General features: G+C 43.4%; 1 protein-coding gene across 1 annotated transcript; it reads left to right on the top strand.

Moving 5' to 3' along the window:
• Positions 1–864: 864 nt before the first annotated feature.
• NTPCR (nucleoside-triphosphatase, cancer-related) lies at positions 865–13430 on the top strand. The gene is made up of 5 exons (XM_084284227.1): positions 865–1037; positions 3332–3494; positions 4419–4515; positions 7423–7632; positions 12119–13430. Exons 1-5 carry the CDS (start codon positions 1004–1006, stop codon positions 12185–12187), a joined length of 573 nt encoding a protein of 190 aa, XP_084140353.1. The 5' UTR covers positions 865–1003; the 3' UTR covers positions 12188–13430.

The following is a 13430-nucleotide window of genomic DNA, read 5'->3' as shown; positions in this document are numbered from 1 at the left end:
TTCCCTCTCCACCCTCCTACCCCCCAAGAGGCATGTCAGAGTTTTTTATTTTTATTTTTTTTAATGAAGTATTGGAGCATGATAATTGATCAGCTTGAATCTGTGGCTGTGCCATGCTTCAGCCTTAACAGGAAAAGCATGTGAATTTGGTTATAAGGGTACTCTCCCGGCAAATGGACAAAATGGATTTTGACTTCCTCAGATTGAGGCTACAGTTGAAGAGGATGTGCCCTGGTTCTGAAAGCCACCTGAGGGCCAAATACCTGATTTATCAACCCTACCTCCTCGCAGCACTGTGCCGCAGTGTCTTCTGAAAACGGCGGTGACGATTTCCACCTCGCGGAAGTGCTGACCCTTGTGTGTCTGGAGACTGGGCTCCAAAATCCCCTCCCCTGCTCTCCTACAAATCTCCATCTTCAGGGCCTAACGGGTGTTGACGGTATACGTTTTTTTGGGATGTGGTCAGATGTCTGTCAGCATCTTTTTTAACGTGCCAAACACTTTCATTTGTGCCCAAATTCTCTCAGCTTTGTAACAAGCCAGTTGATTAAGCCCCAGTCACCCTTCACTTGGTGCCCACACTGAGGTGTCAGGACAACTTGTTTGTCTTTTCATTGACCGTTTCCACACATCCTGGACCACGTTGTTTACTGAACTGGGTAAAAAAAAAATATCTAGGGAGATATTCAGGGATATCTAGGGAGATATTTCAGAGAAGTAGGTCAAGCTGACTAAAAAAAACGTGTCAGAAATCAGCTTTCTCCCATTTCACCTCTCCCCTAACCTTAAACGACACCCCCCTTCTGGCAAACGCCACGGCAGAGCCAACCCCAGCGCAGGGCAGCGCCAAGCCCCGGCGCCACCCCGGGCCCCGCCATTTCCCGGGCGGCCATCTCAGGGGGCCGGGGCCCGGCCGGCTCCGTGCTGCGGCGGCAGCGGGGCCGAGGCGGGGCGAGGGCGGCGTGAGGGCGGCGTTTCCCGGTGCGGAGCGGGGCCGGCCGCCATGGCCAGGCACGTTTTCCTCACGGGACCCCCAGGTAACGGCGCTGGCAGCCGGAGCAGCGCGGGGCGAGGGCAGGCCCGGGGGGAGCCGCTGGGAGCCGGGGAGCGCCTGCGGGGGGCGGCTGGGGCTGAGCTGTAAGGGTGATAAATGGCCGGATCTGTTGTTCCGGCTGCCGAGCTCGCTTTAATAAAGCCGTGGGCCTGGTTCTCCGTCTTGTGAGCCTTCTCCTGGTCCTGGTGCTGGCTGTAATTACTCTCAAACGCTGCTGCTGGGCTCAGGTAGCAGCACACGCTCACTCCCCGCTTCGTGCTGCCTCTCCGCCCCCATAAATAAAGGCAGTTGCAGGAGGTTGGGCCGACCCTGGCCTCGCCTCTGTTCATTTAATTGGAATTGAATGTACTCTTCTGATTAGATAAATGTGTAATTTTAAGCTTTCTTAAACTCTCTTTGAATCATTTTAGCTTACTTTGGCAATTAACTGAATGAAGGTAACCAAATCAGAGAGATCACATCCACCTAGCTGCATCAGTATCAATTCCCATGCAGAGACAAGGCCTCAGAAAGACGGCGGGTACTGATGGTGCCACTGTTGTTATTTTGTTGTCGTTCAAATGCCAAGGGTCCCTCTGGCCTTCAACTTTAAAAGTTGTGCTTGGCTAAGGTGCCCCTGAAGCCACAGAAGGTTTTGCCTGTGGTATTTTAGCCTTGAGAAGGCTCCAGGGAGACCTTATAGCGGCCTTCCAGTGCCTGAAGGGGGCTTTAGGAAAGCTGGGGAGGGACTCTTTGTCAGGGGGTGTAGGGATAAGACAAGGGGAAATGGCTTTAAGTTAGAAGAGGATAGATTTAGATCAGGTAATAGGAAGAAATCCTTCCCTCAGAGGGTGGTGAGGCCCTGGCACAGGCTGCCCAGAGGAGCTGTGGGTGCCCCATCCCTGGAGGTGTTCAAGGCCAGGCTGGATGGGGCTTTGGGCAGCCTGGTCTGGTGGGAGGTGTCCCTGCCCATGGCAGGGGTTGGAACTAGATAATTTTTAAGGGCTCTTCCAACCCAAACCATTCTGAGAGACTGACAGTGAAGTAGTTCCTAAATCTGCTTAAAATCTAGGGAAGGAATTTGCCTATTGAAAAGGCTTCTGTTGGCGTCTTTACACACATCACAATCATCTATATTTTTTGTCTCCAGCAATTTAAAGTGTTACTCTGCAGGGTAATTTCCATCTTCCAAAGCAGATTTTCTTAATAAGAACGATAAAAAATGAAGTGCTAACAATAAATTCTGAGAGGCGACTGTCTTCTTTTATGCTCAGCTTTGTTGAGGGATGTTCTAAAGCAGCAAAGAAGGGAAATGGCTCCTTTGTGAGAACAGAGGGTGCCTGGAAGATGGCCAACATTCACATAGAAGGTACATTAAATTGTGCTAGGAGGCATCAGATGGGAAGGGTCTTAACGATCTTTCTTAGATCTGGGAGAATTGGTTATAGGACCTCAGCATAATTCACACAGGAAGGAAATTCAGGGCCAGCTATGAGACCAGGTTGCTCAAAGCTTTATCCAGTCAGGTTTTGAAAACTCCTGAGAATGAAAACTGCACAACCACACTGCTCAGCCTGTGCCAGGGCTTGATTGTCCTCACGATAAAAAAATAAAAAGCCTTTCCCTCCCCATATCTAATCGGAACCTCTTTTGCTTCAATTACTGTTGTTGGAAGTATTTTTTTGCCATGTGGGATCTGACATCTTGGGGGTACCGAGTGCTTCCAATTGCTAGGACACGATACAAGTATTGCATGCTTAATCCATTGGAAGTCAGGCTTCTGGTAATAGCAATCAGTTTTGACCTAATCTAAAAAGAGGATGAATTCATCTCTGATCTTAAAAGATAGTGAAGAGCAGTGATAAAGAAAAGGAGATTGATCAGTCAGCCTCGTAGCTAGCTTGGATATCAGTTGTGTAACGGTGTGGCTCCCAGCATGGGCTAATCTCCTGCGTGTTTGCCCATCGTAGGGCAAGCTTCATGGCCTGTCCAGACACTAAGCGAACAAGTTCAGTGTAGCCTGGGATATTTTTACCATTCTGCTGTGACTTCACTGTAGGCATACTTCTTAAAGACTAATAAAACATGGTGTTGGTACAACGTGGACTTCAAAAGGTGCTTCTGTGCTTGCTTTTCCTGCCACTTTTTAAGTCTGTAAATTTTTCTTAAAAATAAACACTGGCTATTTATTTATTTATTTATTTGTTCTAAATCACGTCATTGCTGTGGTATTTAAAAAATAGGCTTTTTCCAAAGAAGATTAATCCTGTGTACCTTTTGTTCCCCCCACGATTTTAGGGATTGGAAAGACTACTTTGATCCAGAAAGTCACTCAGGCACTAAGATCCTCAGATGTTCCCGTTGATGGATTTTACACAGAGGAAGTTAAAGAAGGTGGCAGAAGAAGAGGATTTGATGTTGTCACTTTATCTGGAAAACGAGGTCCTTTATCTAGAGTCAGGTACTGAAGTTTTAATTGTTATAAGCAGCTTGTTGTTTTATGCCTCTCTCATGTGTCAGCATGTTAAATGCTCCTCCAGAAGGAGATTACCATTGCACATATGGCTTTCATGTCAGGTTCTTTGTTCTGTTCTCATGACCTGGCTGATCCTTGCATTGTTGCATTGTTGCCTATGTCTATCGCATAGTGAAACATGGAAAATATGCTAGAGAAGGATGGTCTCTTTTAGCGCCCGTTTTACACCATTAGAGGAAGCAGTGCTCAGCCTGTTCTCACAAGTCCAAGTCTCTTTGGGATACAGTGAATAGCTTGTTGTAGACAGAAAGGAAGATTATTTGTTTCCACAAGCTAATTGATGGGTACAAAATCTGAAAATTAAAGTGAAATTGCATGCAACATCTTTTAAGGAGCCACTGACTGGCCCACAAATCCCATGTGTGAATTTTAAGAAAAAGAATGATGTTTGCATATGTGATGCAGCACGTGGAAACCTTCCAATTATTTTCCCAAAACCATTTAAGCGTTTGGGAGCCCATTCTGAGCCTTGGGCTACTGCTGTGCTGCTGTCTGTAATGTCTCAATACCTAATTCAAAGGTAGCTCGCATGCTTCCATGAACTGCAGGTGTTTATTTTGGTTTCAGTGCAGATATATCTGACAGCTTTTATATTCCTTTATTCTTCTATACAGCGTTCAAATTTAAGCTTGCATAGTACTGAAGGTATCCTATGGTATGTTTATTATCTGAATTATGCTATCTGCAGCATGACTTAATGCGTGGCTTACAGAGTTTCTTTCCTTTGAAGAATTAAGAGGAGTTTGACTTAGTGGGGTAACTCTTCTAATAAATGCACTTGAAATGACTGCAGTCAATTCTCATTAAATTTACTACTTAGAATGATCTGTTTATGTCTTTCAAATTCAGTTCTGATTCTTCTGCTTCAAGACGTGAATATCGAGTTGGACAGTATGTTGTAGACCTCGTTTCGTTTGAGCAGTTGGTTCTACCTGTGCTGAGAAATGTGAGTATTACATTAAAGCTGCTGAAAAATGGATGCTTGATGGTAATGAGCGTTATCAGAAGGCCCTTGTACAGCCCTAGTTTTTGATGGTAATAAAGGGCCTCTTTCTTGGGTGTCACTGATACTGATCGACTTCAGGATCAGGAAGCTGAAGGGGCTGAGTTCACTTTCCATTTCCTTGATGTGACATCGTCCTGTGACCAGGCTGTCCTTGGGCTGAGGGACAGCCGATAGGAAGTTTCTTCCCATACCACCAGATTCCATGTTGTAAGGTAAACAAAACGTACAGGTGGCTTAACACACAACTGGCAGGAGTTAGAAGGTCCGAGAAAAAGGATTTTCCTGCTGCTCCTCTTATATCTCTTTTTTTCCCCTCTCACTGATTCCTTTCTTTTTCCAGTAGAAACATTGTTTCTTGAATCCAGTGATTATTTTTGTTTACAGCTACATAATTACTATTAGGTTTTAAATGTTACAGCAGTCTATAATTTGAGACAGGCTGCTGCACACTGAGTGTTTTGTGGCTTTTCCATATCCTTCTATTATCCTGTTACAACAGTGCAAGCAATATTACGCTTGTGTCCCTTCTTCCTTTTCCTTCTTCTCATCCCAACCTTTCCCCTCTCCAAAATTAAACAAGAACAGACCTGACTTTGGCAATAACATATCATAAGCTGTGCAGCAGCTGCGGAACAGTACTGCTAAAAATCGTGTTGTGATTTTTCTACACTGCCAAATCTCAAGGGGCCAAGGGAGAAGGGACTTCTTAATGAACTTAGGAAAATAAAAAAAAAAAAAAAAGAAAAATAATAATAATTATAAAAAGTAATAAAACAGAAGGGTGCAAAGGGGCTAAAAAGAGATTGAGGGTCAGATTGCTTTTGTCAAGGAAAGCTAAAGGCTGAGAGGAGGAAAGTAAAGATGTTAGGGGCAAGGGAGAAAGGGAATATGAATAAAATGGGACTTTTAAAATATTTAACTTCACTGTAACTTGATCTACTGGTAGTAAATAGAAGGATAGTTTAAAATAAATAAAAAAGGCTTCATTAAGTCAGTGCTGTACTCTGAATCCTTTTACTGCTGTCTTAATATATTTGAAGTTTACGAATGATCTTGCTAGAAGGGTATTAGCAGTGTTCATTTTTTCTGATTGTTTTATAGCTTTCTGGAAGTACAGGAGAGCGAAGAGAGGAAGAAAAGGGGCCAAAGGGGTAGGACAGTGCACGACCCTGTTCTCACTGAAAGCACCATTAATCCATTTTGTGGGAACGTGGTCATGCATGTACGTGGTACAGAACGGGGAGAGGACAAGAGAGGGCAAGGAAGATCACAGACCTGAGACGAGAAGAGGAAAATGAACAAGGCATGGTCTGGTTTGATCAAAGAGCAGCAGGGAGTGGGAAGGCGCCTGGTTAGGCTGGCAGGCAGCTTCAGCTCTTATGGTTTGGGTCTTGCTCGCTCCATTGAGAACTGGGATAGATCCTACAGTGGGTGAGCTCTTTGGTTCTGGAAACATTACCGGGCAGGACTGAGGATTGTATCCAAAGCAAAATGTTCTGTTTCTCTGGGGGTGACCTAGAGACTGTTGGCTTTTTAGCTGACTGATCTGTGAAAGCTTTTTAAATAAAACAGCAGCTCAGCAGGGACTTGGCTTGAAAAAGTTTTAGGATGCATGTTACACAGCTCTTCCACTTCTCTGGAAGTAAATAGAGAGAAAAAAGCTGGAAATGTCCTGGTTTAAAGATAGCTTTAAAAAAAAGCTTTTTAAAGATAGCTTTAAAAAAAGTTAGTTTTTTTGAGGGAAATGCTGTTTTTTGCCCTTCTTACACTCTTTCTGATTTTAGTTTTATTTGGTGTTTCTTTTAGTTATGTTTTTTTTTTTTCAACTCTAGAGGCTTTCTATCACAATGTGCCTCTGCATTGCTTGCTGTGCTGTGAGGTTCTAATCACAAATCTGATGTTCAAGTCAATTTTGTGGCAAGAGACTATGCCAGAGCAATATATCAGACAGAAAAGGGAGGCACAATGTGAAGGTGAATGTTACCATTGCTTCTGGGGAGGTCAGCACAATTCTGTTTGCAGTTTGGCTACTGACTTCTTGTTCTACTTTGGACAAACATTTTTGACTTCTTGAAATTTTACCATGATGCTACAAATTCTGGAGCCAGAGGTAAAGTCCTTGAGACCTGCCTGAGTCTGTCTGTTCTCTTCTCTGCATGCCTGAGTTTGCAGCATTAGGGGCTCAGCTGGCACAGGCAAAACTGCTGCTGTATGATTTGATAATGGAAGAGTAATCTTTATGAAATCTGAAATCTTGCTTACAACTTGGAAACTGAAGATAAGGGTATAAAAATTTGATTTAGCATTTCTTATGCTAAAACAACAAGGAGCAGGCTTCTCAATTTAAAATTGTTTTTCGAATGGCATCGTGTAGCTACAAGAAGACAAGCTTCCAAATCTAGATTTAATGCAAGTCTTTTTTCAATAATTGTACAGTGTGGATATTGATCTATTTGAAATGCAGAAGCCAATGTTTTGAGAAACAGGAGTCCCTCAGGTTTAATGAGAATTGCTAGGTAGGCAAAGTGCAGTTCTGAACTGTCACACAGCTCTTACAGGGTCAATGCTGCTTTGAAGGAAAAACTGAAGTGAATATTTCCTATTGTAGTTGGTGTTTAGGTATTTACGCTGTCCCTGCATTCTCATCTTCCAACAATCTTTGCTGAAATATAAATGACAAATTTAAAGCCTGTCAGTCACCAACAGCGGCTTTGACTCTTCCACTTCCCCCAGAATTACAATGTAATCGATTTCTTGTGGAGGTAATTTTTATTAGCACAGAAACTGTTTCTGTTGCTGTTTCTAAGCTCTGTGTTGTTTACAGCCTGCCGATGCATTTTTCCACAGGTAAACCACAGCAGCGATTCAGAGAAAAAGATCTGCGTCATAGATGAGATTGGTAAGATGGAGCTCTTCAGCCAGGCTTTTATTCGAGCTGTTCGGGAAACATTGACCGACCCTGGCACCGTGGTACTTGGAACGATTCCAGTACCGAAGGGAAAGCCACTGGATCTTGTTGAAGAAATAAGAAGTAGGAAAGATGTTAAAGTGTTCAACGTGAGTAACGTTAAATGTTCTTAAAGAGCCTTCTGTGCTGGGCTGCTGGTTTGTATTTGGCTCTGTTTAAAAACTAATTGTTACTACCAGTTGATAGCTGTGGGTAGCTTGTATGAAATAAGTTTTTTAGTTTCCATTTGGTTCTTAATGGGCAGGTGTTCACCTTATTAAAAAAAACCCTCGCAGTTGGCACTTACTGTAGCAGTCTCACAGCTGGCTTTGCTTGTGAGGGGCCGTGGAAGTAATGATGTAGTTGTTTTTAAAGGTTTTCTTGCTGTAGTATTATTACCATCTAAGTATTCATTATTCCTGAGAGTTAAACCTTTTAAAGTACAGTCAGATTTTATTTTTTTTTTTCAGACTGGTTTGCAGAAATATTACCAGTAATCGTATTCAAGGAAAAAAAAAAGCAGCAGTGGGGTTTGCAGAAATGATTTCTAGAAGAAAGACACTTGTAAATGGAGTGTGCTTTCTCTGGAGTCAGTGAAATAACTTTGGAATTCATTATGTTGTTTTACAGACATAATTTTCAGGATATTAGGGCCTCAAAGTGCATTTCTGATCAGTTACAGAGAAATTCTCAAAAACTCACCACAACAGATCAGCCTGTTCACAGGAATACATGAGAGGTTCCCTTAACATTTCTAAGTGCCCTGGATACATTGCAAAACCAAGCTAAACACAGCCCCCACTTTGATTTGTTTTTTCTGCTCAGTGTTACTGTTTCTAGGAGAGAACTAAGGCATATATCCAAAACTGAACTCTCTGGATCTATAAATTAGGGATACAGTAAGTGGGACTCGCTAGCAGGGGCAGTAAGCTGTAGAGCAGTACGGTGCTGCAGCCTGGTCTGCAGTGGATGCAGGTCACAGTGACAGCGTGTACTTGGTTGTGATTTGTTTTTTCCTTCCTCCTTCACTTGGATCACAACAACCCTGTCCTGAATGATCTTACTTTCTGCAGAGAAAGAAAAACCTCCATTTCCTTTTTTCCTCTTCAAAGTGACATTAACAGAACTGCAGTGCTCAGAAAAGTACCTCGTCTTTCTCCTAGTTGGTGGTCCCCTCCTCATCTTTACTTTCTGGTTTTTGAATTAAAAGCCTGTCTAAGTGCTGAAGCAGCCCTAGGAGCAAAGACAAGAGAATGTTCCTTTCCCCCATAAACATTTGGCTCCTACCTTTCCCTTCAGACACTAAACCCCGTGTTTCCCACCCTCCAGCTGACGTGCTTGCTGTGCTACTGACCAGGGATGCACGTGGGTGTGAATTCTCTGTGACTTGCCTTTTGGTGGAAGAACTGAGGGAGAGTTGGTGGCAAATGCCTCACTGAAGCAGCAGTCACTTGCTGCATAGGATGCAGGCACGGTGAGGCTATGGTGTTCCTTCTTCTCAGGGAAGGAGGCAAAGTGCTAGAAAGCACTGCTTGGCTTTTCAAGGAAGCTTCGGAGCTTTCCACTGTCTCTTCGTGTCAGGTGATGTTCTGAGGGCACGTGCTGCTCAGCCCCAGGTGACTGGGTGTGTCAGTCTGCCAGCGCGTCTTTCTCTTAAATGTCTACAGCCAGCTGAAGTCTTGCTGTACATTTCAATGGAGCAATGTTTTCTAACACAAAAAAACCTTTACTAAAAAAAAAAAAACGAGCCATCGTGTTTATGATGCTGAGATTAGAACGTGCAGGTTTCTTTGTTTTAGTACAGATTTCTCTGGCGGATCCTTCAGCCAAAAGCAAGAGTGTGAAACGTGGCAGGTTGCAATAGTTCCCCGATGACAAGAGACCTGCTACGCTAAAGTCTTGTGCAGGAGAGCATCTGTCTAGCTCCCGTGACACGCTACATGCTCTTTCCCAGCTAGTTAAAGCGTGTGCATGAGCAGGAGCAGAACCTGCCCTTGGGGAGTTGGATGTGTTACTGGCTGAAGTAAATGCCGGATCACCAGCTACCTCACTGAAGGGCTGTGGCACAGGGAGAGCCTGGAGTGCCCAGAGAGCCCACGGTAGTCTTTTCTTGCTAACTTTTATGATGCCTGGAAGTGTGCAGAAGTAGGTGGCTATCTTCCAAAATAGCTCTGTCTGCTTTGTCACTTAGCGTGGAGTTACGCTGCATTCAAGTAACCCAGCAGGGTTTTCTGATCCTTCTTTTATTGTCACAAGGATGGTTCTGATGTTTGACACTAAGTGCCTGGACACAGCTGTTTTGGGTTTTACAGCCCCTTCTGTCTTGAAAGCATATTCAGTTGGTGTAAATGGGTCCAGATGCCCTAAAAGCAGTTGAGATTCGGTCCCCAATGTTTAATTTATTTTATCTAGAGCACTTAACGATAGGGGATCTGATATTTAACACATTTTTTTCCATTGTTGCCCAATTCCATTTTGCTGAGAACTAAACTTTCCAGTGAAAGTACAGGGGCTCTTTTTGCACTGCCTGGCTCTGCGTAGTTTTGCAGACGTGGAGTCATAAATAGGATCACTTTATCCCTAGCAGCTGGCATGATTCATTTTCTCCCATTTTCCCTTCTATTAATTTTGCTTCCATGAAACCCATGAGAGAAGTTTGGTTATTTCTGTCCTTTGAGACAGGAAAAAAAGAGTTAAATGGATAGTAGGTGAGGTTCCAGTTGGATGCTCTCTGCTAGCACTGTTTCCTCAACAGTTTCTGAATTGTGAGGGGACGAAAGCTTCTGTCCTTTTGCATGCTTGGAGTTTAGGTGATCATTTCTTCCAGATTACCTAAATGCTTAGTCAAAAGCAGTATCTGCAGTTGCTTTTGCTCCCTAAGAAACTGCCCATCTCTTTGTACATTCAGCACGGATACTGGGAGACTGGTTCTGTCTGGGAAAGCTGCCTGCACAGAATGTCTCCAGATCTGAGAGGAGGCTGGTATCTATCAAGCAGCCTTTGCAAAACACTCGTGAGAATTTCCCAGCACTTGGCACGCGCTCTGGTGCTCTCACTGGACTTCTGGCATGTAGGTATGGAAGAGGGGCAGATAAAATGCAGTATTGTTTTTGTTGGCTGTGAGACAGTGGGAAGAGCTATTAAATGTTCAGAAGGTCCTTTGAAAGTCAGGATGTCAGGACACTTGCTGTGAGATTTAGAGTTTGGCTCGTCTGTGCTCTGTGCCTTGTTTACCTCGGGGTGTCTCAATAGCCTTACTGAAGAGCAATTCCATTCTTTATTGTCTAGCTCTTTGCTGTTGTGGGCCTTTCTTTTTATCTTATAATAGCCTTGGAACAATACTCAATAAAAACAGCAACTTCCAGGCAGATCTTCCCAGTCCTTTCCTGTTGTTTTTTTTTTAACATCGCTTTTTCATCAGTCCCGTGTTGATCTGCTCCCTTGAATTCAGGTGCCATAGGTGAGACCGCTGTCTCTAGGTTTATAGGGCAGCTTTCCAGCATTTGGGTAGGCTGTCTGTGACTGAATAGCAATAGATGCCTGGGGTTAAATTCTTCATGTAGGACTGTCACCAATTTGTTGTTGATGATGATAATAATAACAGACTTTCTCCTGTTCAGTACTGACCATAGTTCTGGAAGGAATACAGAGCCACATGCTCAGGTATTAAGTGCAGCTACAGGGAATGCAATGAAACCTTGCTGGTGGAGAGCTTCATGCCATCTGTACTGGGGTTTCTTGTCTGCACCACCCCAGCCCTCTCCCCAGGTTTTGGTTGGTCATGCTGTGGCCACGCACGTACATAAAGTGGGTCACCAGGCTCTGCATGAGGGCAGGGTCATTCAGGAAGGGGTAATTTGCACCCCCAGCCCCACCGTTCTGTGCTCTGTCACTGCTGTACCCAGGAGCTGAGCTGGCAATGCTTCCTTGGCAATTCACAGTGGTCTGCAGGTGCTGCAACACTGATGGACCCAGAAAAAACGCTGGACTGTGGATTTCCACACGGGCTCTTCTTAATGCCCAGCATTGCCACAGACTATCAAACCAAGGACATGCCTCAGTGCACCACGGAAGCCCCCCAGCTTCTTCAGGTAGTCTGAGTTCTCTTTCAAGGAGTTTCTGCCCTGCAGTGCTAAGGTGTCTAAGTACACAGTTGTGCTGTTAAGCCTGTTTTAATTTTTTCACCGAAGATGTTTTTGACTCAGGCTGTCATCCCTGGAAATAAAATCTTCTCAAGCGTAAGAACTCCACTTTATAGTAGAAAAATGATGCTTGGTAATCAAAAAGGATTTCTAGTAATGACAAAAGTACACAGAGCTTCTTTGAGCAATTCTTGTTAGTTATTCAAGCCCTGAATAATACTGTAAAATGCCATGGGTAATTAAATCAAAAAGATCACTGAATATTCAATTACATGTGCAGGTTTGTGGCTTTAGCTTATTGTGTTCTCAGTAGTACAAGAAGGCAGGTGTTCGACACTCAACATTCCTCCACCAAGAAAGAAATGCATTTAAATTTCTGCTTTGTTTTTTGGAGTAAACAGTGATGTAGAGGTTATTCATCAAATTACATCAGTTTTAATTTCTCTTTCTCTAGGTTAGTAAGGAAAACAGAAACAACATTTTGCAAGACATCTTGGCAGCGGTGGAGTCCTGCAGAAAATGAAGATCTTTTCTTGCCCGTAAACACTAAAGCCTTTATTTTTACAAAACATAATGCTTTGTGGATATTTAATCTGCCTTTCCTGCTGAAGCTCCTGGAGGCTTTACTAGAGCTTCCAGGGTAAGCAAGGTAAAGCTGGTAATAGTCTAAACTGTGAAAACAAGATGGAAGGGTTCTTATTCGTCCAGGTCATGAGCTGATCCATTCAAAACTTTGACAGATCCATAGTTAACATGAAAATCTGACCTGGGTATTTGGAAGTTAGGCAGTCTGACTCCGATCCTAATTACACCATGTAAAAGCAGTTAGCTGCCAAATCTGATAGAGATCTGAGTCCTTCAGAGCGACGACGACTGTTCTGGCCAGAGAGCAGTTTGGGGTCTGTAACATCCCATGCAGTAATGCGCATTGAGGAACCAGAACTTAACCCCAGTGTAACAGAATACAACTGTGCCCAAAAAGTGTGTGTGCTCTGCCTGGCTTGAGTATAAATAAACACTGTTGTTAACTTTGACCTGGTTGAGGTGTGTCAAAATTTCACCAGGGGTGCTGACAATTCATGAGGTGGAAGGAGGGAGTGGATTCCTGCCCCCTATCCAACCGGCACCTCTCTCCTCAACTGTGTGGTAAGAAGGGTTATGGAGATTTCCAGGGAAATTTCCTGTAATCCCAAATGCTACATGCAGAATTCCACTTCAGGGGGAAATGTAACCAACTATACCCTTTCTTAAGTGGCCCAGACAGTAGTTATGAGGACTGCCTTTTGGGTTAATTTTAAAGTTTTAGATGGCGGCCTTGCTTCACACCCCTTTAAAAAAAAAGCTTTAGGTTCATGGAGCTGAATCAAATCTTGACAGTTTATGAGGTCAGGATTGACTTAATTCTGCATTTGTCTATATGGGTTTTACAAGCCATCGTGTTTACTGATACTTTTTTTTTTTTGCTTTTTTTTTCCTTATTCAATTGTGTACACACTTAATAGTTGTGATATAAGATGTGTGTGAGAGTGTTAGACAATGTCTTTTTCCTCTGAGGTTTGCAAATGTGTTAGGAAAAAGTACTTGCACATAATCTGTTTTTGCATGTTACAAAAACAGAACTCCCTCCCAGGTGCACTCCTGTTCCTTGTACAATTTATAGTCATCTCTGGCTGTAAGATGTTAAGATTTGAGTTGTTGCTTAACTTTTTTCTGTTTGGTTCAACGACTGTTAAAGTGAGCAAACTAAAGGCATTTTCAAACATCGA

This window comes from Netta rufina, assembly GCF_964035555.1.
Source record: "Netta rufina genome assembly, chromosome: 3".
Classification (NCBI taxonomy): Eukaryota; Metazoa; Chordata; class Aves; order Anseriformes; family Anatidae; genus Netta; species Netta rufina.
This window is presented reverse-complemented; position numbering and strand designations above follow the sequence as displayed.

Bases quoted from the DNA above. Each gene is read 5' to 3' on its own strand.
- NTPCR (XM_084284227.1), top strand. From the start codon at position 1,004: ATGGCCAGGCACGTTTTCCTCACGGGACCCCCAG. The intron at 1,038-3,331 runs GTAACGGCGCTG...CCACGATTTTAG, and splicing joins TTTCCTCACGGGACCCCCAG to GGATTGGAAAGACTACTTTG. The intron at 3,495-4,418 runs GTACTGAAGTTT...TTTCAAATTCAG, and splicing joins GGTCCTTTATCTAGAGTCAG to TTCTGATTCTTCTGCTTCAA.